The 24,996-nt window shown below is 63.8% G+C and overlaps 2 protein-coding genes across 6 annotated transcripts; both read right to left on the reverse strand.

The window, feature by feature from the left end:
* Window positions 1-792: 792 nt before the first annotated feature.
* Window positions 793-11,162, reverse strand: DGAT1 (diacylglycerol O-acyltransferase 1). 4 transcript variants are annotated; one of them, XM_017511654.2, is made up of 17 exons: window positions 10,706-11,162; window positions 5,713-5,800; window positions 3,500-3,540; window positions 3,307-3,392; window positions 3,171-3,223; window positions 2,934-3,039; window positions 2,728-2,835; window positions 2,561-2,635; window positions 2,380-2,483; window positions 2,249-2,287; window positions 2,137-2,178; window positions 2,010-2,054; window positions 1,814-1,926; window positions 1,669-1,734; window positions 1,503-1,590; window positions 1,337-1,399; window positions 793-1,201 (listed from the first exon to the last, which is right to left on the reverse strand). In XM_017511654.2, the coding sequence occupies exons 1-17, from the start codon at window positions 10,912-10,914 to the stop codon at window positions 1,046-1,048; spliced, it is 1,482 nt and encodes a 493-aa protein (XP_017367143.1). In that variant the 5' UTR covers window positions 10,915-11,162; the 3' UTR covers window positions 793-1,045. The 4 variants fall into 4 exon arrangements, with proteins under 4 accessions (XP_017367143.1, XP_017367142.1, XP_037588394.1 ...); XM_017511653.2 differs by having other exon boundaries at window positions 1,503-1,734; window positions 10,706-11,160; XM_037732466.1 differs by lacking the exon at window positions 10,706-11,162 and adding an exon at window positions 7,889-8,085 and having other exon boundaries at window positions 1,503-1,734.
* A 3,396-nt stretch (window positions 11,163-14,558) lies between these two features.
* Window positions 14,559-20,359, reverse strand: SCRT1 (scratch family transcriptional repressor 1). 2 transcript variants are annotated; one of them, XM_017511656.2, is made up of 2 exons: window positions 20,008-20,359; window positions 14,559-18,047 (listed from the first exon to the last, which is right to left on the reverse strand). In XM_017511656.2, the coding sequence occupies exons 1-2, from the start codon at window positions 20,120-20,122 to the stop codon at window positions 17,116-17,118; spliced, it is 1,047 nt and encodes a 348-aa protein (XP_017367145.1). In that variant the 5' UTR covers window positions 20,123-20,359; the 3' UTR covers window positions 14,559-17,115. The 2 variants fall into 2 exon arrangements, with proteins under 2 accessions (XP_017367145.1, XP_017367146.1); XM_017511657.2 differs by lacking the exon at window positions 20,008-20,359 and adding an exon at window positions 18,777-19,512.
* Between the last annotated feature and the right edge of the window lie 4,637 nt (window positions 20,360-24,996).

Here is a 24,996-nt window from a genome sequence, read left to right on the forward strand (position 1 = left end):
TAGTTTTGAAGTCTTTAATCAGGTAGTCTCCCCAGCAAGGTAAGGCAGCAGCAGGGTCCTGGGGTTACCCCTGACCTCTCTCTGCAACCAGGGTGGCTCCATTTGCCCAGCTTCGTGGATATAAAGGCTGCAGGGCTACACTGTTTACACTGCCCAGCCTGGTGCCAGGAGTGCAGAGGGCAGGGAAGGCCTGGGGACCAGGGGTGGCCCAGCCTCATGGAGGCCAGCTGAGGGCCACCTGGCTGCCCAGGTTCCAACTGAAGAGGAGAGGCTGCCAAACCGGGGCCCTGCCCCAAGGTGCATGACCATGGACACAAATTGTGCACCATAGCCTCTCAGCTCACCAGACAGACGCCAGAAAGGCCCTAGGGACTGCCCATCCCTGGGCCATCTTGGCCGGGGCCCACTTCCAACAACCCCAGGGTGACCTCTTCCCTAGCCGAGGCTGAGCATGGTGGATCCAGGTTGGCCAAGCAGGCTCAACCTGCAGCAAGGGCCAGAGTGCAGATTCCCGCATACCCAGCAGAGGTAGTGCCAGGACAGGACGCCTGAGCTGAGCTTTTCTAAGGGGAAGTGCAGGGAACAGGGACGTCTGCCTGGCCTTGCACTCCCCCTACTGGCCATGCCCGCCCTGCTGCAGTGGAGCTGCCTCTCCCAGCAAGTCCTGGAGCCCTCCGGCCCACACAGGCACACAAGGCAGCTTGGAGAACAGGCCTCCTGGCCCTGGAGTAGCTGTCCATGTGGCCCTGGCTGTACCTCCCACCAGTCCTCAGGCTCCTGGCAGGCTGAAGAGGTGACTGGACAGCACTTTATTGACACTCAGACCCCAGGGCAGGGTCGGCAAGGCTCCCAGCTGGCCCCAGCCTGCTGTCGCCATCCCTGAGGGGTGCAGGACAGAGCCCCATAGGGGCAGAGAGGCCTCCCTGGGGCAGGAGGAGGGTGCTGTGCAGCCAGGCCTGTCCCTAGCACTCGGAGCCCAGGAAGAGAGGCTGGCTCTGGCTGCAGGTGCGAGGTGGCAGTGAGAAGCCAGGCGCTTGGGTGCAGCTCAGGCCCCTACTGCTGGGGCCTCGTAGTTGAGCACGTAGTAGTCATGGACGTACATGAGCACGACTATTGGCTGTCCAATGATGAGTGTCACCCACACAGCCGCATTGCCATAGTTGCCCTGGAAAAAGCGGCCCACGAGCCAGGCCAGTGGGACCTGGGGAAGGTGGGGCCAAGTCAGTCGGTCATAGTGACCACAGAGCTGGGGGCTCCAAGGTCCCGGGGGGGTTGGCCCAGGGGTTCAAGCAGGGGTAAGTGAGCGAGTGGGGAGGCCACGTGGGGGGTCACTCACCTGAGCCATCATGCCCGTGAACGCCCAGAGGCGGAACATTCGCAGAGGGATGCTCACCAGATACTGGAGGGGAGGAACGGGACATCAGGGAATGGGGTGTCAGCCATCCCTGCCGTGGGCACACCCCTGCCCAGGGATGAGGCAAGTTGTCCCACAGAGCACTGACCTCGTGGAAGAAGGCTGAGGCCAGGAACACTCCTATCTTGGCCATCCACCTGCTGCTGCCCCTTCGAATCATGGGCTTGTAGAAATGCCTGCAGAGGAGGGGGCAGAGAAAGGGGCTCAGGTTCACAGCCACGTTCAACATCCCCCCGCAGACATACACTACCCACCTGAGGCACCACTTGTGTACAGGGATGTTCCAGTTCTGCCAGAAGTAGGTGACAGACTCGGAGTTCCTGCGGCCAAGAGTGGATGGTGGGGGTGGGGCTCAGAGCACACCATGGCCCATCCCAGGGGCACCCCAGGGCCACTCACCACCAATCCCGGTAGAACTCCCGGTCTCCAAACTGCATGAGCTCAGCCACAGCATTCATGGAGGAGTGGAAGAGCCAGTAGAAGAAGACCAGCCAGATAAGGTGGTTGGGGACCTGGCGGGGAAGTGGGGATGGGCAGCAAGTTGTAGAACCTTTCCCTACATGCCACCGACCCCTCCTGTCCTGCCCCTACTCACCGCCAGCTTCAGGAGGCGCTCGATGATGCGTGAGTAGTCCATGTCCTACAGAAACAAGCCCTTCAGCCAGCCGTTCTCCCAGTCTCTCCCCAGCCACCCCAGCCACAAGAGCACCTGAGCCACTCACCTTGAAGGGCTTCATGGAGTTCTGGATGGTGGGGACCATCCACTGCAAAGGAGGGCACCATGTCAGCTCCCAGTTGCGCCAGCTGTACCCAACCCTGCCACACCCCACTTACCTGCTGGATCAGCCCCACCTGGAGCTGGGTGAAAAAGAGCTGGGGGAGGAACCAGAGAGTAGCCAGCTGAGGCCCTGGCCAGCTGGGAGGACCCCCAGCCTCCAGTGGCCCCCCTCAGCCCCCAACCTCACCATCTCAAAGAGCCGTCGCAGCAGAAAGCGCTTCCGGATTCGGGGAGAGCGGGGATAGTTGAGCTCGTAACACAAGGTGGGGGCGAAGAGGAAGTAGTAGAGATCTGGAATGGGAATGGGGGGCTGGCACCAGCACAGGCCCGGCCTGTCCCCTGCACCTCAGCCCCCCGGAGGTCCTCACCACAGTAGGTCAGGTTGTCTGGGTAGCTCACGGTGTGCAGGGCAGTGGTGCTGCTGGCCTTCTTCCCTGCAGAGGCTACGAGCACAGCAGAGTGGGAGGGGAGTGGTGGGGTCCTGCTGCTGCCCAGCCCCCCCAGCAGGCAGCCCCAGCCCCCAGCAGCCCCTCACCAGCCTTGGCCTTGGCCCTGGCCCTGCGGCACCACAAGTTGACGTCTCGGTAGGAAAAGAGCTTGAGGAAGAGGATGGTGTGCACTATCAGTGCCAGCAGGGAGCCCACTGTGGGAGAGATGGGCTCAGGCCTCCACAGGGCCACAGCCAGAGGCTGTGCCTGTGGCTGGCACAAGACAGCTGAGCAGGATAGGGTAGGAGCGCACCTGGAGTGATGGACTCAACCAGCAAGGCCACAGCCGCTGGGAAGCACAGAATGGTGGCCAGGTTGGCCACATGTAGCAGCAGCCCCACCTGCTCCGTCAGGACACCCTGGAGTGAGGAACAGAGAGTCAACCAGGGCTCCCACTGCCTGGGGGAGGGCTGCCAAGCCTGGGGAGCAGCTCCTCCCAAGAACGCACACAGCAGGGGGAGCACACACGGAGGTGAAGGGCACTGCTTACTGCCGCCAGACGCTTCTCAATCTGAAATCCAACCACAGCAAAGACATTGGCCACTGTGGATAAAGGCACCAAGGAGCAGTTTCAGGGCCATGTCAGCCTCATCCCCACCCAAGGCCCTCCTCAGAGCCTAGCTCACCAATAACCAGGCATGGGGCAGGCCAGCTGTAGGGATCCTTCAGGAACAGAGATACCACCTGGATGGGGTCCACCAGGATGCCATACCTGGGGGTGGAGTGGTGAGGACCTGAGTGGGTGGCAGGTGGGGCCAGGGGGCGGCCCCTGGGCAGTCCATGGGTGGGGCAGGAGCAAGACCTAGCAAAGGCACTCACTTGATGAGGTTCTCCAAAAATAACCGGGCATTGCTCAAGATCTGCAAGGGACGGACAGGAGGGTACAGCCCCTTTAGTCCTGGCCACAGGGCACTCACCCCAGCTCCTCCCAACACCTCTGGGCACGTCCCAGCCCGAGCTCAGGGCAGAGCGTCAGGCTTGCAGACCCAGCCCTGTCTGATCTCCATCCCAAGCTCTGAGACTCGGCACCCATCTCAGCCAACACCAGTGCTGGGCAAGGGGAAGTCCCTCCCTGTCCCCATCACTCCAGAGGGGCCCACATGGAGGGAACCAACCACAACCAGGCACTGGCCAGACACCTGGGTCTTCTGGAGCAGCAAAACCTGCTGCTTAGCTGCTCACATCCCTCCTGCTGAGCCGAGCCAGTGAGGGACCCAAGGCTCCCATAGCCAACCACAGAGACAGCCCCAAAACCCAGGCCTGCCCACAGCTGAGCCCCAAGGAACCAGTCCCTACTGGTGGCCCAGGCTGAAGAGGGGGAGTTGTCCACCCTTTCCCTGTAGGAGCAGTGCCCAGCTGTGTGGCAAGGGGGGCTGGGCCTAGAACTGCTTCCCAGGGCTTATGCCCTGTCTGCCTCTTCTGCTTCCTGCAGTCCTCCAAGCCCTGGACACTTGGCTCCAAGCAGCTTTCCCAGGACTAAGCCCCCATGGAAAAAGGCACCTGGGTCTAGCCTGGAGCTGGGTGCTTGACCTCCCTCTGCAAGGACAGGAACCTCTTTCTCCATCTTACAAGCACTACCAACACCTCCATGAGCTGGGTCCCAATGCCACAGACCTGGCTGACCACCCGGAGCTCAGGCTTCATGCGAGGGTGTGAACTGGTGCTGGGGAAAAGGAACACTGTCAAGGGAACACTGAGGGTCTATCCCTGGGTGGTCAGGGAAGGCTTCATGAAAGAGAAGACTGGTTCCGGGACACAAGGGCCATTGCCCTGCCTCCCGCAGCTGGAGGGCTGACACGCCTTCTGCAGGGACACATGTGGCCCAAACTGTCACCCGCCTCTCCTGAGAACTGACAGCAAGCAGGAGCCAAAGCTGCCAATGTGAGGTACCCACTTCCAGGCCCAGGCCACAGAGATAATGTAACAGGCAGCCCAGAGCGAAATGCACTCCCGGGGCTCGGGACCATGGGGGAGCCAGAAGCAGGGAAAAGGCTTCAGGTCTGGGCCAAATGGCCAAGCAGGCCCAAAGAGTTGGGGAGAACACACAGTGCTGCCTGGGCTGGACAAGGCCCAGCCTGAATAGGCTGTGTCTTCTGAGTGCTGGGCTGGCACTGGGCCCACTGTCCTGCCTGGCCAGCTTCTCAGCCACCAGGCCTCATGAGCCTCCACAATTGGCCACCCCCAGGGAACCTGCCAGGACCATGGCAGTAGGGGATATGGATGTGCATGTCGCCCCTTCCATGTTGGCAGCCACAGGAGCCACACCCAAGGGCAGAGATAGCCTGGGTGAGGGTCAAAGGCCTCGAGCCACATCAGCCCTGAGTGGTGGGGGCCGGGCCCAGACAGCCCTTGCCCTCAATCTGCCCTGCGGGCTGCCCCTTTGAGCCCTGGGCTCCAAATACTTCTGGGGTGGGGCAGCCCCACCCCATGAAGTGCCAGTGGGAACCAGGCCCAGAGGCAGGCCTTGGATATGGCACAGGGCTCTAAGCACCTTCCTAGGGGGCTCCTAGGACCCACAGCTAAGGAAAGGGGCCAGGAGGACTGCAGAGTGGTGTCCAGGCTTGCAGGGGCTCCATACTAACAAAGGCCATGTGGCATAGCACAGGAAACTCTTCTCACTTCCCCTGCCAGAGAGGCCTCATGTCCACAGAGCCCAAAGTCCACTGTCCCACCAGCCCAGGGCAAGCCCCCTCTCCATCCTGCTCTCCATGGAAGCCCTGCACCCCTCAGGCCCAGCTCACAACACACAGGCTCCAGCCCAGGCACTCCCCACACCACATCTACAGGGCTCTCCTGAGTCCAATGGGGAGCAGCAAGTATGTGGTGCACAGGCACCCAAGTGGCCACAGCAGGGGCAGCCACTACCACTTCCTCTCCCCAACAGCCCAGTGCTGGCGGCCACATGGAGATGCAGCCTGCTCCATACACCCCAGCCCACGGGGGTGCCAGTCCCCCACACTGGCTGGCAGAGCCTGTTCCCAGGCAAAGGCCAGCCTGGCCCTGACCTGCTCCCAACACCATGTCCCACTCACCAGCATCACCACACACCAGTTCAAGATGCCACGGTAGTTGCTGAAGCCACTGTCAGAGCTGAACAAAGAATCCTGCAGGCGATGGCACCTGATGGGGCATGACACAGCACCCCCTTAGCAGACACCAGCAGGGCAGGGCCACCCCCACAGGATCCATGCCCCCACCCCAGCCTCCTTGTCTGCCCACAGGCCCCACTCCCTATTTACAACCAGGAGGAGGAACCAGGCAGAGCCACACTGTGGCCACAAGACCTACAGAGGGCAAAGCTCTCAGGACCCCTGGAGCCTGTACCTCTAGGGTGCAGCCTCAGGCTTGCAGACCCAGCCCTGTCTGATCTCCCTCCCAAGCTCCGAGACTCGGCACCTACCTCAGCCAACGCCAGTGCTGGGCAAGGGGAAGTCCAGGGAGCAGGAGGGCACATCAGAGTCAGGAGAAGCAAGCCCAGCTGGCCCTGCCTCTGGCCACTGCCATGCACTCTGGCTGTGGACTAGCACTGAGGCCACAAGCAGAGTCCAACCTGGAGGTGGACCGGGGCACACCCAGCACTGCAGGGACCAAGTGGTGAGGGTTGGTTCCCCCACATCCAGCACCCGGGAGCCAAGGGATCCCTACTCAAAGGGGCAGCAGGCTCAAACTGGCAAAGGCAGGCCAAGTGCCAGCCACACACCAGCCTGACACGCACTTTCCTGGAGGCAGGGAGCCAGTCCTCATGTGCCGGTGTGGTCTGCACTTGTTTGTGCTGTGTTCCAGCCCAGGCTGAGGCAGCTGAAAGGACCCCACCCAGGGCTAAGTGCCTGCTGGCTGGCCAGGAGGCTTCCGACAGAGGTAGGTGCCCACCCATGATCTCCCAACCAGCGTTGGAGGGGCACAGGCAGACCCTGCCTGATCCTCCACGTACTGCACAGGTGGAAGAGGGCACCCAGCCCAACATAGGGACTGCCATGAAGCTGGGACAAGGATAGCAGGAGCCTGGCCAGGCCCCACATGTCCTAGGAAGAAGTGCTGGCTCACGCACACCAGCTGCAGCCCCACCTCATCCCCCAGCTGCCGTGCCACCAGGAAGCCACACGCAGCAATTGAGCAAGTCCTCAGTTTTGTAAGAGGAGAGGCCAGAGCCTCCTTTTTCCTCCCACGCACACACATCTGCCCTCAGAGCCCCTAGACAGGGAGAGTGGGCCTGAAGCAATGGCAGGAGCCCCATGATGCAGATGCCCTCAGGGCGCCCAAGGCAAGTTGGCTAATGTTGGGGTTGGCATCAGACAGCCCTGCCCAGGAGACAAGGGGCCAGGGAGGCTGAGGGGCAATGCCAACAAGCCCAACCTTTGCCCTCCAAGACCAAGGTTGGTACAGCACCTGCCCCATCTACACCTACACAGTTCCTGGACAAGCTTACACCAGCCCCAGAGACCCTCATGCAGGGAAGATAATCACAGCCTTCCTTCTGCCCATCTAAGCTGAAGCACCAGGACAGGCAGCTCTACCCCAGCTGCCTGGTGCCTGTCCTGGGAGAGGCAGACCCTGCCTCTCCCAGCTCCAGCCTGAGCATCCTGCCTCCACCCACCAGGTCCATCTTGGGCCATGCAGTGAGGCTGTGGTCTCCAGCTGAGCCTCCCTCCTCCCCAGGTTGGCAGCTGCCCTCCCAACTGACCATTACCCTCAGCTTATCTCCCCAGCCCACTCCACTCACTGCCTGCCCCCGACCAGGAGGCTGGGTGTGTACGCCACCAGAGCTCCAACACCATAACAAGAGCGGGGCACAAGGCCCAACTGCCCAACAGCTTCTCTAGGGGATCTGTTAGACTGGGCCTCCCCACTGTCCCTTCTTCCCCAAGTTCAAGCTCATTTGTTTTCAGCAGAATGATCCCAAGCCTAGGGTTGGCCTTCTTGTATCATACCTACCAACCACAGCTGTTTCACAACAGTGTGACCCCTGCCCACTTTGAGCCATGAAGGATACCATGCTGGCTTTACCCGTGCCCATCTCCAAGATGAAAGCAGGAGTCGGGAAAGGGTGGTGCTTCCCAAAGCTCACTCCAGACAATCTTATAGGAGCTTCCTCAGGGGCCCTTGAGGCTTCCAAGGCCTACCTCAACCCAGCCACGCCCTCACCTCAGGTTCTCCACAGGCCTCCTAACCAGCCCCACCCACAGGAAACACCCCACTGCACTGTCCTACCCCTCACAGATCCCCATGAGGAGGAAGCCCCAGTCCACCAGTGCCTACACAGCTGCAGGCTTGCCAGTGCAGCCAGAATCAACTGGGCTAGAGAGCATGATGCAGGGAGTGGCATGGGGAGGCGGGATCTGCCCCTGTGCCCAGAGCACCTTTGTCACCCTCTCACCTACTGGAGGGCCTGCCCAAGCCTCTGTACATTCCAGCTGTCCCTACACCCACTCCCCAGGCCAAGAAGACTCAGAGCAGCCCACCCTCCCACCCTGCAGCCCCCAGGCCCACCCAGCCAACAGGACCCTCTCAGTCTCACAGCAACACTAAGACCTCGGCACACGCCGACCTGCCACCCTGTCTCCAGGTTCAAATGTGCCCAAAGACACAGGTCCCAGTGATTCCCACAATTGAGCCCCACAGACTGCAGCTCCAGGGCAAAGCAGAATGAGGGGTGGGCAGGGTCCAGCTCTGCTCCCAGCTGCCACCTCCTCCACACTGGCCTCTGGGCTGGGCCTGGGGTTCAAGATGGTTGGAGCAGGCTAACTGCACCTCACAGACCCTGCTGGAGAGAGTAAGGGAGAGTCAGAGAAGATACCTCAGGGACAGAACACCCTGGGAGAAGCCACAAACCAGAAGGCCCCGACTGGGGTGCCTGTGAACAGAGGGCTGATGGGAGTGTGCAAAGAGCCTGGCAGGAGTGAGCCACAGGCAGGGCAGAAAGGGGTGCCCTCTCCTGCCTGCCTCACAGCCTCACCTTGCCACGGGGCCGGAAGAAAAGAGCTCATACCGAGCCCAGCCCAAGGTGAGCAGGAAGTGCCAGTGAGGGGAGGAGGCCCAGAGCTCCAGCCGGAAAGGAAAGGCTGGGCTGGGCCAAGAGTGGCAGCAATCGGGAGGGAGGGGAGGCTGTTAACGCTGACAAGGGACTGCACTAGAGGCCAAGTCCCAGGAGGGCAGGCAGAGCAAGGCCTGACCCAGACAGCAGGGAGAAAGTGTCCACAGCCAGTGGTCCCTGAGCCCTGCTGTATCCACACGTCTGAGGGACAAGCACATGTGGCCTGCAAGTCCTGGAAACCCGGGAGCAGATGGACTTTCGGGCTCAGCCTCCAGCCCCAGGAAAGCCCCACCTCTGCCTTCTGTCCCTCTTCCCAAAGAGACCCAACCTCAATGTCAGGGACAGGGACTCCCCAGGCCTCTCCCACGAGCTCTGCACTCATCCCAAACCAGCAGAAGTACAGGAAAGGCTCAATGGTTTGAAAAGCAGGAAGGTGACTGCTCTCCCCTGCCTACTCCAGAGTGGCAGCTTGGCCCAAAGCTGGGATACCCCCAACTCACACTAAAAATCTCAATTCCTGGCTGGATGTGGTGGCTCACACCTGTAATCCCAGCACTTTGGGAGGCTGAGGCAAGTGATCACCTGAGGTCAGGAGCTCAAAAGCAGCCTGGCCAACATGGTAAAACCCCATCTCTACTAAAAATACAAAACTTAGCTGGGCGTGGTGGCGGGTGCCTGTAATTCCAGCTACTCAGGAGGCTGAGGCAGGAGAATCTCCTGAACCCAGGAGGCAGAGGTTGCAGTGAGCCAAGACTGTGCCATTGCACTCCAGCCTGGGCAACAAGAGCGAAACTTATCTCAAAGAAAAAAAAAAATCTCAATTCCCATGCCCTCCAGAGGTCACGACCAGCCTCCCTCAGCAGCACCCCAGGCCCACAGCAGGCAAGCACCCCTCTCAGGAGGGCCACCCTCCTCCCCATGGCGCCTTCATGGCTTCTGTGCCCGACCTTTGTCCACACTGCTCCGTGCCTGCTTCTTACTGAGGTTATCTTATCTCCCAGATGAACTGAGCACCCTGAGGGCCACGATGGTGACTGCCGTCCCCAGCCCCCTCTCCATGGTGCCCAGTGAAGAAAAGCTCCATTCTTATTCATTGAGAGAGCAAATCCTTGCCCACTAAACGTCCAAAATCTGCCCACTTCCACCTTAATAACCTCTAGGCCTTCAGCTGCCCTCTAAAACAAAACCCCTAAGAGCCATAAAAGGGGGATGGAGGGTGGCAAAGGGATTGCTCAAGGCCAGCTTGGAGGAGGAAGCCAATGCCCAGGCTGGCCAAGTCCTTCCCATCAGCCATGGTTCCCTCCCTCCACCCCTGTCAGTCGGTCATCCAGCTGGGCAGGGCACCCACCTGTAGATGTGTCCACCATCCCCGTACCCCACCTCCCTCCTGAAGGATGGAAGTCCCAACACAGAACCCAACTCTCTGTCCCTACAGCAAACGCGGATCCTGGCAACATCAGCAAGGACGAATGGGGCACGCGGCCACTCTCAGGAGGATCTGCAAGGACAAGAACGTCTCTTACACTGCCCCTTGCCCAGGGGCAGCTGCTCACTCCCCTGTCCTCAGACAGGCCTGGGCTCCAGCTGGCCCCCTCCCTGGCAGGCCATCCCTCCTCCGGGAGCCTTTCCTACCTGCAAGGCACGCTCGGAGCACCAAGACGGAACCCATCACCACAAACGGCCCAGATCTCATCTGACTCCTTCCAGAGAAGGGGACACTGTCCGGGGCTGGGTCACGCGGGGTCTCACCTGCCCGCCCCTCGAGAAGCGCTCAGGAGCCCCCGAGGATGCACAGACCCAAGAGGACCCGAAAGCGGGACACCTGCCAGGTCCCCTCGCCCGGCCAAGGCGGCCGGCTCCACGAGCCCCCACCCCGTGACCTTGGCAGGCGCCCCTCCCGCCAAAGCCTCAGCCTCCCCACAAGGTCCGGGGGTCCAGGTCCCCGGACTCGAGCCCGCCCCGCGGCAACCCCAGAAACTCGCGGAGCCCGCTACCTCAGCTCCCAGTGGCCGCTGCCCACGCCGGCGTCTCCGTCCTTGCCGGGGGCCGGCGCTGGCGCGTCCCCCGCGGCTCCCACGTCGGGGCCCGCAGCGGCATCCCGCAGGTCCTCTTCCGCCGCCGCAGGCCCGCCGCCCCCGTGGCTCGAGGGCCGCGACCCTGTCCTCCGACGCCGGGAACCGCCCGCGCCGCCGCGGTCGCCCATGGCCTCAGCCAGTCCCCGGCCGCGGCTAAGCTGAGGCCCGCCGGGTTCACAGCGCGCGAGGCCCGCGGCCCCACCTCCGGACACCTGGGCAACAGCCGCCGCCGCCCCCTGCCGGCCGCCGTAGCCCGCGTGCCCGCCCCACCGGCGCGTTCGGCCTGTCCGAGTCGGGCGGGTCGCCTAGAGGATCGCGGCCGCGTCGCCCCGGAGCCGCTAAGTAACGGGCGGCCGCCTCTCACGTCCATTTGTAGTCCGCGGCCGGCCCGAGGCGGGGCCTGGAGAGGCTGGCAGGGCGCAAAGCACCGTGGGAGTCGTGGTCATCGCGGGCACGCCGGCGCAGAGCACCCTGGGAGCCGTAGTCGCCGCGGGCTCGCCGGCGCAGAGCACCCTGGGAGCCGTAGTCGCCGCGGGCGCACTAGCGCAGAGCACTCTGGGAGCCGTGGTCGCTCGCAGGGCCGGGGTTGCGGGCGGCGAGCACCGGGCGGGAATGGACCTGGCATCGCCCCCGCGTGGTGCCAGGGTCTTGTCCAGTTCCACGGGGTGGGATGTTCCTCCAAGGGCTGCTCGGGGCCCCGGCGTCCTGGCCGCTGTGCGCCCGCCCCTCGTCCCCCTTGTGTACGCACGGGACCTCGCCAGCCTCAGCCCGACGGGCCGCTCGGGACAGTCATTTAGGAAGCGCCCCGTGCGCTGCGGTCCCGCTGCCCGGGCCAGTGCCCGCGGCAGCTCGCGTCGCCCTCCACCCAGCGCTCTGGTTTCCGCGCGTGCAGCTTACGGTAACGTCCCCAGCGCGCTTGTGTTCCGCGAGTCCTCTGGTTACCCCGGCAGGAACATGCTTTTCATCGCCTTAGGGGGACACCAGACAAGGGCCAGGTCAGCAGGCCAAGCTGGAAAAATGCGCCGGGCCCCGCGTCACCGGGACGCCTGCCCTGCACGCGACTCCCAGGCTCTCCACCTCCCCGCCAGCAGAGCCGGGCTAGGGTAGGGCGAGGGCGCAGGCCCCTCGGTGTCGTCTCCCCAGCCCACCCACTCCCTCCACAGGGAGCTCCACGTCCCTCAACTCAGGGCCGCCCGATTTCCAACTTGGGCCAGCAGCTCCAGGATGTTACGAGCCTGGGGCGCTGGATCGCCAGGATTCAGAGGCTTCTGTGCATTTGCACAGCCTGTGCAACCGCCCTGCTGTCTTTTGATATTTTTTCTAAAGACAGGGTCTCGCTATTCTGCCCAGGCTAGTCTGGATCTCCTGGCCTCAGATCCTCCCACCTCAGACTCAAGGTGCTGGGATTACAGGTTACGAGCCAGCCATCTGGTACGTTAAATGAAGCAACTAATCAACTGTAACAGCCACAGGTGCGGCCCACCTTGGCCTGGCATGCATAGGCACAGGGCATGGAGTGAGAACATCCTGGATCTCAGGGTGCCAGGGTTCACTAGAAACCTAGAAACACCTCCATTCCTCTGGGGCGAGCAGGGACAAGAAGCGGCTCTCTGGAAGCAAACAGGTTGCTCCTCCTGAAGTCACGTCCTCTTATGTGGACTGGTCACAGACTGCTGACCTCAGTCCTCTTCTGCCACCTCCACCAGCAGCGGCTGGCAGGCTGCCCACCTGGCTGCCCCCTTGGTGACATGTTCTTGTCACCACAGGCCATTGTGGGTTGCTGCCAGCCAGGCATCAAGCAGGCTGGAGCTACCTGGCAGATGATCCTCGTGTACCCTGCTGAGTGGGGCCACCCTCACTGGGCCAGAGAGCCCCTCACACATGGGCCTTGGTCGGTCAGGACCACAGCCCCATCTCCTGCCCAGTCTCCCAGAACATTCATCTGTTCACCGCAGTTGCTGGCAGACGCACTCTGCAGCCAGGCCCAGGCCTCTGAGTATGGACTGACACCAAGCTCAGAGAGGTCTGGGCCTGACCGTAGAGCACCTCAGGCTAGGCAGAGGAGAGCCACAGCTCAGCCTGTGGTCGTGTCCCAACTCAAGGCCGGCACGTATCCACAGAAGAAAGACCACGGGAGGATGGACTGGACCACCAGGCCCAGGGAGGATGGTTTGGGCCTGGTGAGCAGAGCTGGGCCTGGAGCCAATGGGAAAGCCCTGGCTGAGGGTGCACCATTAACGAAGGGTCTTGCCACCAGGGGTGGGGGCAGTGTGGGGTGGCAGCTCCAGAGCCTGGTGAAGCCCTGCCCAGACAGCCCCTGTACCCTGGGATCTAGGTGAGGGGAATGGCCAGGGTAGGCGAGGTTGGCTGGGGACAAGGGTGTGAGTGGCCGGGTCATCAAGGAAAGCATGGTACAGGTCACCCTGCTGGGGGCAGCAACAAATGAGGGGGCTCCAGCCTAGAGTAAGTTGCCTTGCAGGACCAGTGGAATAAAGGGCCAGAAGGGGGTTGGGGCCTCAGGCTGACCCCAAGGCTTAGGGGCCATGGGTAGGCCAAGGAGGCCTGTGAGAAGCATGGGTCCTGGGAGAGTTCACGGCCAGTAGTGGTCGGTGGCTAATGCCACTCATTCTCTCAGAAAGTTGTGTCCCTGGCTGGGAGGAATTGGGAGGTCAAGCTCATCCCAGGCCTCAGGGAGGCCATCTCCATCCTTCATGCCCTCTACACATCAGAATCCTGGAGGATTAGAAACAGCCACTCACTGTGGAGTCCTTTGGAAGGACGGGGTGGCTAGGAGCTTTCCTCCTGGCCATTGCTGTCTGCCATTGTCATTGCTGGCAGTGCTCTCCCAAAGGGAGCACCCAGCTGCACCCCAGCCCCTCCAAATGCCGGCACACAGCCATAACATGCTGCAGGCCGGGCTTCCCTGCTCTCCATCCCAGTGGAGTCTGGGCAGGTCTGTCTCCTGTCCCTGCCAGGGTGTGGGCAGCTTTGCTGGTCCTAGGACTGACCTGGTTTGAATGTATGTGCATGAAGACTTTGGGCTTCTCAGCTCATGCCTGCCTACCTGGTTACCAGGGGTCATTGTAGGGCAGAGGGTCCCTGCCCCTCATCTCCTCCACTACCCATTCTGTCTAGAGCCCCTGGGCAATGATTGCAGAAGCCTGTTTCCCCCCCAGGCACCTCCCCGTGGGACTGGTCCAACCCAGCTGTCCATGGAGCTGTCCATGGAGGCCTCCTCAGGCACTGGAGTAGCTCGTTTGGGAAGCTTGGGGGTCAGAATGTGGGCAGCAGGCCACGAGCAAAGGGCCAGACCTTGAACCCTCTGCTGTCCCCATTTCCTGCAAAAGCATCTCAGAGGGCTTGGGGTGGCTATCAGGCCTTCCGGCACAGCACAAGCTCCTACAGGGAGAGAATAGTGGAGGCACCTAGGCTGGGGAACTGCAGCTCCTACTGTACCTACCCTGCCCACTCCAGACCACCCGTGGGCCGGGCCTGACTTTGAGCTAGAGCCCTTCAGTGATCTAATTCCTGGTGCAGAGCAGATCCACCTACCCCAGGTGAAATGCCAGCTGCTTTGCCTTCAGACCGGATGCTCCTGTGCTTGGCCTGCTGAGCTAGCCCTCCCCAGTGGAAGAAGAGGGCCCTCTTGTGAAAAGCCTCAGCGTGACCCTTGCAGCACCAGCCTCTGAGGTACTGCCGGATTGGGAAGACCCTCCCAGCCACCCCCAACCGCAGGGGCCCAGCCCAGGACACATCAGCCCGACACTCCAAATTCTATCAAGAGTGGCATTTATTCTCCTTGTGGAGGTGCGGCGCTCCGGGGAGCTGGTGCTATTGTGCTTAGGAAGGAGGTCTGTCCGTCCGTCCGTCTGTCCGGCCGGCCTGGCCCCAAACGGGGGCGGAAGAAGGGCGCGGCCCGAGTAAAAATCCCGGCCTGTTCCGGGCGGGAATATGTACAAGGCGGCGGGGCGCAGGCGGGGGTGGGGGCGGGCGGGCCGGCGGCCTCAGCCCCCACCCGAGGGCCCCCGCACCTCGGGCCCTACTTGTAGAATCAGTACAAAATAGGTGCTACCTAAACGTTCCTTCTACCTGAATTCGCTAAGTCGGTTATTGTGCTGCTTAGTTATGGGGGCGGGAGGGGGCCCATGGCTTTCCACGGCGGCGAGGTGTGGGGGGAAGCAGGAGACCCTGACGGGCCCACAGCCCTCCAGCTTTCTCCTTAGGTAGGTAGACAGGAGTATGGGGTGGGGTGGCGCCTGTGTGTGCGTGTGCATGCAGCACAGGTGGGCAGGCACCATGCCTGGTTGTGTAGGGTACTGGACGTGGGCACTGCTATGCAGAGCAGCGGGTCATCCTTGTGGGGCAGCCACACTTGCTGCTGGGGCTGAGTGAGGGTGGCCACACCATAGGCTACACCTTGCACCTTCTTCTCCGGCCATGGATCTGCCCCTGGCTGGACATGGCAAATGTGTGTTGGCCAGGGAATCAGAGAAGTGGCCACCTGTGTGGGGGCCCAGTGTCTCAGCGCCCTGGAGCCCTGGGTCTGTCCCTCCTCAGCTGGGACCAAAAGGTCTAAGTCGAAGGTAGAGCCCAGTTGTGTCCAGCAGGGACTGGTTGAGGTGGGGAGGAGAGTGGGGGGCATCTGAGCCTAGGGACCTGGTCTCTGCACCTGCCCTTCTTCCCTGGCCCGCCCAAGCCAGTTGAATCCCTGTCCTGCAAACACCTCCCAGCAGGTGGTTGCCTTCCTGGCGGACTCAGCAATTGGCCTGGCACATAGTAGGTGCTCAATGAACGGTAAGAGAAAGATTAATGACTGAAGGAGGGGTCCTGGGTGCATCCACCCCACCCCCGCCCATGGAACCAATACACCCGCCGGGCTCTGCCGTGGGAGTCGGGGAGGAGTGGGGAGAAAGTCCGCGCGGCCGGCCCCGCGCAGCGTCCCTGATCTAGGGGCCTATGGGGTGGGTAGGGCAAGGGGATACCTGATTCTCAGTAACTCTAGAGGCGGCGGCAGCTTCGCATGCAGTGCGCGTTATTGCTCTATAGTCGGCATCGGACTACCTAAGAGGGAAGGGGAGCGGGCAGCCCCGGGTAGGGTCGGAGGAGGGGTGGGGCTGCATGCAGTGACGTCACAAAGGCGGCGGCCAATGGGGCGGGCCCTTGGGGTGGGGTCGCCGCCGAGGCTTTGGCATAGACGGGCGAAAGTTGGCAACCGAATGAGGGCGGGGCCTGGGTCTCGGGGGTGGGGCCTGCCTCCGAGAGGCGGGGCCTGAGGCGCCCAGCTAGGGGCGGGCCTCGGGGCGTGGAAAGGAATCCCGGACATCCCAAGCCCCCGGCGTCGGCGGGCAAGACGGGGGTTCAGCGCCCCCTCCCTGACCCGAGTGCAATCCGTTCATAAATAAAACGTACAAATACAGAAAGAAAGAAACCCGACGCGTCCGCAACCCCCCCAGGGGGCTTTACCCGCAAAGCGAATACAGAGGTGTGTAGAGGGCAGCACCCAGGCCTGCCTGTCGGCCCCGGGAATCCGTCCTCCAACACGAATGCCCAGGGTACGGGGGTGGGGGCCCGGGGCAGGGCGGAAGCGGGGTCTGAGGAGGTCGGATAAGTCCATGCGATTCGATATGTGTCATTATTATTCGATATGGAGGACAGAGCCCGGGAAGCTGGGCTGGAAGAATTCGGATTTGGCAGAGGATGCGAGGCGAGGGTAGGAGGGCGGCTCCAACTGAGGCCCCAAAAGCAACCCGAGGGAGGGGGTGCCGCCGTCCGGCCCTCTCCCCGACCCCCAACTCGTCTAACACTCCCGGGAGTTCCGCGAAGACTGTCAGGCAGGGGCGCCCCTGCAGGCCCGCCTCATCCGCCCCGGCCTGCTGCCGGGGAGGGGCCGGCTCCCTGGACGTCTGGGCGGCAGGACCGGCGCTAGAAGGCTTGGGAAGGGGTGGGGGAAGACCTGAGTCCCTGCGACGCGATCCAGGGGCGCAGAGGCGGGAGGAGGGGCTCCCTACCTCACCTCACCCCCGTCTTCAGAGACCCAACTCGGAGATGAGGTTCGGTTCTGGGTCTCATCGACCCTATTGCTGGGAGAAAGCCGGGGGCACCCTGGAGGGGAGGGAAGGGGGCTCGGGGTGGGTCTCCCCTCGGGACCCTATTGCTTGAAGGGGCCAGCAAGGCCCCTGGCGGGCGGGGCGGGGTAGGACCGGGCCCGCCTCCCCCTATTGCTGTGAGGAGGGGCCCGCCCTCCGGCCCCTCCACCCGGACGCCAGCGAAGACTTCCCTGGGGGGCCGTATTGCTGTGAGCCGACCTGGCTGGGGGAGGCCTCTCCGCCCTAGGCCTGCACAGGGCTGAGCTGTGGCGGCGCAGGAGCCGCGGGGCCGCCGGCGCCGCCCTTGAAGCAGGCCGACTCGTAGTGCTTGTTGAGATAGGACTTGAGAGCGAAGCTCTTCTTGCAGCGCTTGCACTGGAAGTGCTTGAAGGCCGAATGCGTCTGCATGTGCGCGCGCAGGTTGGAGCGGTCGGCGAAGGCCTTGCCGCAGTGCGCGCAGCCAAAGGGTTTCTCGCCGGTGTGCGAGCGCATGTGGCCCTGCAGCAGCCAGGGCCGCGAGAAGGCTTTGCCGCACACGCCACACTTGTGGCGCAGGTCGTGCGTGAGCAGGTGCATGGCCATGGCCGGCATGGACACGTACACCTTGCCGCACGTCGGGCAGCGGCGCGCCAGCTGGCTGTCCAGGCTGCGGTGCGTCTGCTTGTGGCGGCTCAGGTTCGACGACGTGGCGTACGTTTTGCCGCACTCGCCGCAGGCGTGCCGGCCGCCAGCACCTGCGGCCCCTGGCCCCGCGCGCGCCTCGGTGCCTGCCCCCGCGCGCGTGCCGCCCCGGCCCCCAGGCCCGGATCCCACGCTGCGCCCACCCGCCCCGCCCCCGCCTCCGGCATCGCTGTCGGGGGCCGCCGCCGAGGCTGTGGAGGGAGCGGCGGCAGCGCCGGCATTGGAAGCCTTACGCCGCGAGCGCCCGTCGGTGATGAAGAAGGCGTCCGCCGCGTAGCCCTCGCTGACGGCCGCGTCACCGTTGATGTAGCCGCCCGCAGCGGTGGCCAGCTCTGGGCGCGGGGTGGGCGGCGGCGCAGAGCCTGCAGCCGCCGGACCCAGCTCTCCACGCACAGCTGCCGCGTACATGGGCTCCGGCGACGGCCCTTTGAGCAGCGCAGCCTCGGCGTCGCCATCGTAGACGGACGGGGGCCCCACGTAGTCGCTGAGGTACCCTGCGGGCCGAGGCGGATGGACAACGGGAGGGGAATGGGGCGGCGGCAGAACACACATGGGGGGCGGGAGACAGCAGACGCGGACCGGGAGACCCGGGTCCGGGAGAGAGGCGAACAGGGAGAAGGACAAAGGAGAGGGGCCGAGGGACCGCAGGGCAGAAAGGATGGAGACGGCAGGGAGGGGAAGAGAGGAGAGGAGAGGATGAGACAGGGCCGGGCCAGGCTCCGCCCCCGCCGCCCCACCCTCGCGGGGAGGAGGAGAGAGGAGCATCTTCGGGCGAGGCTGCCCCCCTTCCATGGAGCCTCAAGGTCAGGGGGGAGGGGCGGTGCTTCCTCTCCCTCCTCCTCCACCCTCTGTACCCTCCCCCTCGGGTTCTCCCCACTTCAGCAGTTTTCCCTGATTATGCAACACACTGCAGACCCGCAGCGCACAAAGCCAGGACCGCCGGCCCAGGAACCCCTCTGTCCCGCCTCTCCAGGGTCCTCGCCGGCTCTCGCCCTGGCCTGCAAAATACGCGCTCCATTTTGATGCTGACCCCCGCTGGCCATCTAGTTCCTCCAACACGCCCTGAAGACGTCTTCCTTCCTCAGTTACTCCGGCCTCACCAGCACCTCCCTTAGCTCTCCTGCCACCCGCTGGATTTGACCCTGCCCTTGCTGCCCAGGCCACAGTCTCCTCCATGCACTCTGCTTCTCCCCAAAACTCCCTCTCACCGACCTGCACCCTACCTGTTCAACATCGCCCTCTCCCGCTCACACCCGAACCCCTTTCAGGGCCTTCTCAAGCCCGTGAACAGGTGACGAGGGAGACGCCGCGATGCAGAGAGGGCCAGGGCGTCCACCTTCACAAGGAGGAGCTGCAGGAGGGCAGCATCACTCATGCGGGGGGCTGCAGTTGTTCCCCAGGCACAAGATGGATCTCATAACTTCAAAATCACAAATGCATGCCCCTCGTCATGCCCTGGCTCCTTCAGGGTTACACCCAGTCTTCCAGCACCGTCAGCCCTTGTGTCCCCTCACAGGGTGGGCTGCACACTGATCTTCGGCACTCACCACCTCTTCAGTCACGCAGGGTCACACATGCAGTCACCCCAGACACACTCTCAGTCACATGGTGCACAGCAGCCTCGGAGTCACATGGTCCCATGTAGTGGCACACAGGCGAGCACATACACACACACAGGGTCACACACAAGCGCACACGGTCACATGGCCACACACAGTCACATGGACACACACAGGCTCACACTCCTGCAGGTCACACTTGCTCTGCCACCCCACACTGCTGGCACTCCCGTCCCCCTCTCCTGCATGCTGACAGTTGTCCTTGAACTTGGGCACCCTTACACAAAGAGCCTCCCCCTGCCTCCCACACCTTGGACATCCCTTGCTCACAGCCTCCTCCCTGCTTCCTCTCCCTGACCCAGGCTTCAGGGAAGAGACTGCTGCTGCCTCTGCTGTCCCTTCTGCTCTGACAGGTGGGCGGCCCTGTTGTACTCCCCCCCCCACCCCGCCCCACTCCCTGGAGCTCCCTGCATTCCCCAGCTAGCCCTAGCAGGTGTCCTGGTGCAAACAAGGAAGAGGAGGGTGGTGAGGCAGCCCCGGTCTCTGAGTGTAGGTTTGTGTGTGCCGGCATAGCTGGGTCCTGCCATGGCAGCATCCATGCGGCTGTATCTGTCCCAGCCTGGGTCAGGGTGTGGGTCCATGTGTGCCTTTGGGTACCTCCAGTTCCTGATCCTCTTCGCCACCCTCTGTCCAGCGTCAACACTCCCCCTGCCCAGCCTTGGCCTCTGCGTTCTCCTTCCTCCCCTCTACAGTTCAGGCTCCAGCCACAGCCTCTTGCCGGTTTTGGTTCCCTTCAGTCTGTTTCCCCAGGCTCTGCCCTTCGCCCCCACACTCTGGCCCTCCACCTTCCAGCAAAGCCCCAGGCCCTGCGCCCCAGGCTCAGACCAGCGCTTACCTTTATCGTGCAGTGGCACGCCGAGGTCGCTGCGAGCGCGCCCGTAGGAGCTCTCCAGGTCTGCCGAAGAGAACGTGTCAAGTTTGACCTTCTTGACCAGGAAGGACCTGGGCATGATTCCTGCGGGGCTCCGGCGCTGTGGGCCTGCGGAGCCGGGGCTTGTGGGGGCTGCGGCGGCAGGGCCTCGTCACCATCCGAGGAACGGCAGAGACAGCGCGGGTACCCACTCTGGCCTTTGGATGCTGCCGCGCGAGTGGTGTCCTCTCTCCTTGCAGCCCTGCGTCTCCTTCGGAGCCCCTCCGGATCCCTCTTCTTTTCCCTTCCTTCCTTCCTTTCTTCCTTCCTGCTTCCTTCCTTCCTTCCTCCTCTCCTCTCCTCGCCTCGCCTCTCCTCGCCTCGCCTCTCTCCTCTCGTCTCCTCTCCTCTCTCCTCTCCTCTCCTCTCCTCTTCCTTCCTTCCCTTCTCTGGTCCCGGCTTCCCAGCCCGCAGTGCCGCCCCTGGACAGGCGGGGGAGGAGGCTGGGGGGGCGGAGAGGGGGGGAGCGGCTCCGTCCCGGGCCTGGAGGCTGCGAGTGGGTGCAGGGCTGGCCCGGCTCCGTGGCCCCCTTCCCCTCCCCCCCCGCCGCCGCGGCGGACCCTCAGTCAGCGGCCCCCCATGCCCCCGGGGGCGGCGGCGCCGGGCCCGGAAAACGCGGCGGCGGCGGCGGCGGCGGCGGCGGCAGCAGCGCCGGCAGCTTCAGCACCGCGGCCAGCGCCGGCCTGGGCAGCACCGCGGCCAGCGCCCGGCCGCGCTCTACCGGCCGCGCGGAGAGGGGCGGTCCGCGGGGGCTTGGCCGCCGGGCAGGGGTCCTCGGCAGGGGTCTCTGGGAGGCTTGCTTTATTGTTCTGCAGCCGGAATGAGCGGCAGCGGCGGCGGCGGCGGCGGCGGCGGCGGCGGCGGCGGGCGGGGGGCGGGGGTCCTGGGGGGAGGGGTGCACAGGGAGGGCGGGCCGAGGGAGGGACAGGGGCTCCGGGGGCGGGGCTCGGCGCTCGGACAGCTCCAGGGGCCGGCCTCCTGAGCCCGCAGCCGCCTCTGCCTGCGGCCCGGCCCAGCCTCTGGCTTTTAAAGCCCAGGAGCTGGGGAAGGGGGAGGGAGAGGGGGAGAGGCCAGCGGAAATGGCTGCGCTAGGCCGAGCCCGGGCCTGGGTCTCCTGGGAGGGGTCCTGGGGATGCCTCAGCCTGCGCGTGTAGGGAGTCCCCCTGCGGGGCTCGGGTAACCGCGGCCGGGCGGTCAGCAGCATTGTCGGGAGTGTGGGGAGAAATGGAACCAGGCCTGGGACCCACGCGCCCGGGACTTGGGGTCTTCTGGGGAGGAACGCAGGGAGGACCCCAGTCCGGCCTGCCTCGCTCCGGGCCTGGGGCGCCGGATCTGCAGGGGCGGGCGGGGGAGGCGGGAGCCGGAGGGGCGAGTGCTGAGGCAGCGAAAGCGCAGCGTGCGCCCTGTGCCGCAGTGGCTCCTGCCGCTCGGTCACCCGGGCTGACCCGGTGCCCGCTGGAGGGGCCTCCCCGCCCCCGTCTCTCTCCCCTGGGGCGGGTGTGCAGCGCAGCGGCGTCGCTGCGAGAGGGGTGCGGAGGGGGAAAGGGGGGCTGCCACGACCCTGCTTCAGAAATTCTGTGGCTTCGGGGGTTTTCCGCCCTTCCGCGCGGCTGCAGCTCCCCCCGGCATCCCCGCAACCAAGCGGATAACCCTCTGCCGCCCGCCCGGCGTTTGCAGCCCCGATGACGTCAGGCCCAGCGGCCAATGGCGGGGCGCCGGGCGCGGGGGCTCCGGGGCTCCGGGCCGCACAATGGCCGCGCGCGGGTGCAAATGTCCCCAATTAGGGCCCGGCGCCGCCATTGTCCCCTCACCCGCCCCGCCCGGTGGTCCAGGTCTACGTCCTCCAAGCGCGCTCCCACGCGCTCCGCTGTCGCTGGGGCCCAAGGTCGCGGGGGCGGCCCCAGGGAGCGTCCGGGCGCGGCTGTGCCGGGGGCGCGTGCGGTGCTGGCGCGCGCTGGTTGCGGCGCGCGGTGACCTTGCGCGGGGCGGGCCCGGGGACAGCAGCGGGGAGCGCGCGGGGCGGGCCGTGGGGAAGGCGGCCTGCGGGGACGCGCCGCAGCGGTTGAGCTCAGCGCCCCGCCCCGTCCGCCCGGCCCCGCGCGGATCCCGGGTGGGTGTGACCTCGCTCGCCCGCACGGGGGTGCGGCGGAGACCACGGACCCGCTTTGTGCCAGCCGCCCCGGCCCGGGCAGCGGCGGGACATTCATCTTGCGTGGCCGGCGCTCCCGAGGGGTGGGGGCGGGGCGCGGCCGCCCCCTTATCGCGGAGCAGCAGCCGGCGAGGCTCGCAGTGGGGGCGGGGGCGGGATCCCCCTCGGCCGCACTGCGCGGGTCCAGGCTCCCTCCCAGGGGGGCCGGGCCAAGGCTCAGCCGGAGGCGCGGGGCCAATTAACATTTTGATTGCGGGACTGGGGGGCCATCTGGACCGAGGCCTAATTACCCGGCAGACCCTCGGGGCGCCGGCGGGACGTGCCAGGCGCGAAGCCCTCATCGCCCGGCGCTCGCAACCTCCTGCCGGACCCTGTCCCCGCCCTCGACTCTGCCCTTACAACTCCATCCGCGGCCGCCTTCTCTCGTCCTAGTATTCTTGCCTCCCTGTCCCCTTCCTCATTCCTCCGTTCCTCTGCTCCGTCCCCCTACCCCCGTCTCTCTCCTTTGTCCCTCCCTCCCACCTCATCCTTTCTCCCTGCGCCATTCCTGTCGCCCTACAGTCACCCGTTTCCCTGTCCCTCCATCCACCCTCTCAGCCCCTTCCTCTCCTGCCTCTGTGCACATACCTGCCCCTCTCTATCAACCTCCTCACCCCGTTGCTCCCAGCCCCCTTGACAAAAGAGGCAGAGTGGGACACATGTGTCCCTCGGCTAGGTGCTCCCGAGGGGACCACTGGGGCGGCCCTTGCTCCCGCTCGGGTGGAGGCTGCAGCCCCCCCCGGACCCCTGGAGGGGAGGGACAGCTGGGTCCAGGCTTTGGCCATCAGTCTGCACCTACCCGGGTGCGGAGCGCACATGCGACCCGGGCACAATTACTTGGCCTCCTTGCCCCGCCCCCTGCCTCAGCATCCTGACCCCCCCCTTCCTCCTCACCCCCAACATCAGGAGATCGATGTGGTGCCCCAGTCCCAGGCCCCAGCTAGTAGAGGCTGGAGGAGGACAGTGAACAATTCTCACACTTTGGAAAAGTGTCAGCACTCTTGCATGGGAGGCCTCTCCAGTCTCTTACTGAGAGCTGGGGCCTTGGGGCCTTGGGAGGCTTTGTTGCAGGAGAGGGGATGGTCAGGGCACAGGCTGACTTGGCCCCCAGCCCGTCAAAGTCCCAGTCCCCCTCGCCACTCTGCAGAGCCCCAGCCGGGGAGCCTCTTCCTGCCACCCTGATGCAAGCCCCAGTTCTGCCCCTTGTCCCTTTTAGTGAGTGCAGTGTTGGCTGCAAATCCTCTGTGCCCTCTGCTGCTGGCTGCACCTCTCCCTGCCCTCCTAGGCCCTGTATTGTAGAAAGGTCAATCGTAAGGGTCAGGGGTTCCCACTCTTGTGTCCCCAGCACCCCACCCTCAGCAAAGCCAGAACCCCTGGTGCGCCCACCCTCGAGTCTGCAGTCACACTCTCACCCACCCCTGCCCTATTGAGACTCCAACCCAGTAAACCAGTGGACAGCCCAGACTCGAGGGTTCATCCTGCTAGACAAGCGATGGGCAGAGAATGGGGTGTTGAATGGAGGTGACAGGTATGGGGTACAGTTACTGGAGCACAGTTGGGGCAGAAGATGAGAACATTGACTTGGTTTTTGTGTTTTTTTTTTTTGTTTTTGGGACAGAGTTGTGCTCTTGTTGCTCAGGCTGGAGTGCAATGGCAAGATCTCGGCTCACCCCAACCTCCGCGTCCCAGGTTCAAGCGATTCACCTGCCTCAGCCTCCCAAGTAGCTGGAATTACAGGTATGCACTACAACGCCCAGCTAATTTTGTGCTTTTAGTAGAGATGAAGTTTCTCCGTATTGGTCAGGCTGCTCTTGAACTCCTGACCTCAGGTGATCCCCCTGCCTCAGCCTCCCAAAGTGCTGGGATGACAGGCGTGAGCCACCGTGCCTGGCCGAGGACACTGACTTGGAGAAGAGGTCAAGGCTCAGAAAGGACAGGCAGTCTGCAGAGGTTTATTCACAAGAACATTAAGCCAACAGGAATTTGGGCACGATGGGCAGGCGTGAAGCCACAGTGAGGGCTGCTGGGTGGTTAGTGGCCGATGACGCAGGCTCCAGCTAGGATGCTCAGGGAGAGGAGGGAATTGGGGTCTGCAGGCCTCAGCCAGGATCACAGGAGTGGTTGAGGGAGAGAGAAAGCAGCCCTCAGAGAGGGCTGTGGGGAGGGACAGCATGGAAGGAGGGCCCTCAGCAGTGAGGTCGCGGGGTCTCTGGGGACAGAGCCCAGGAGAGGGTTTCAGGATGGGGGTGGGGTCTGTATTCCAAAATGGTTCTGATGGGGTTGGGGGAGGCATGGGGATGAGGGCCCAGACAAGCCCAAGGGCAGACTTGGTCCCTGCTGGGGCAGGAGCTTTGAAGGAGCCACAAGAGCAAGGTTGCCCCACAACACAACTGTAAATGTGCATGTGGAAAACAGAAGCAGAGAGCAAGGGCAACTGTCAGTGCCAGAAGATGTTAACAGCAGGCTAGCATTCTGACTGTCAAAACAAATAACTGGCACAAATGAACTTTTTACACAACAAAGATGCTGAGACCTCAAAGGGGTTAGCAGGTAACTGACTACAGAAGAAATAAGAGACCTGCTAGAGCCGGGCGCGGTGGCTCACCCCTGTAATCCCAGCACTTTGGGAGGCCGAGGCGGGTGGATCACGAGGTCAAGAGATCGAGACCATCCTGGTCAACATGGTGAAACCCCGTCTCTACTAAAAATACTAAACATTAGCTGGG

Source organism: Cebus imitator, unplaced genomic scaffold (genome assembly GCF_001604975.1).
Source record: "Cebus imitator isolate Cc_AM_T3 unplaced genomic scaffold, Cebus_imitator-1.0 Scaffold449, whole genome shotgun sequence".
Classification (NCBI taxonomy): domain Eukaryota; kingdom Metazoa; phylum Chordata; class Mammalia; order Primates; family Cebidae; genus Cebus; species Cebus imitator.

Bases quoted from the DNA above. Each gene is read 5' to 3' on its own strand.
- DGAT1 (XM_017511653.2), bottom strand. From the start codon at position 10,914: ATGGGCGACCGCGGCGGCGCGGGCGGTTCCCGGCGTCGGAGGACAGGG. The intron at 3,224-3,306 runs GTGAGCTAGGCT...CTTTATCCACAG, and splicing joins TGCCCCATGCCTGGTTATTG to TGGCCAATGTCTTTGCTGTG. The intron at 3,040-3,170 runs GTAAGCAGTGCC...TCCTCACTCCAG, and splicing joins TTGAGAAGCGTCTGGCGGCA to GGTGTCCTGACGGAGCAGGT.
- SCRT1 (XM_017511656.2), bottom strand. From the start codon at position 20,122: ATGCCCAGGTCCTTCCTGGTCAAGAAGGTCAAACTTGACACGTTCTCT. The intron at 18,048-20,007 runs GTAAGCGCTGGT...CTCGGCCCGCAG, and splicing joins CGTGCCACTGCACGATAAAG to GGTACCTCAGCGACTACGTG.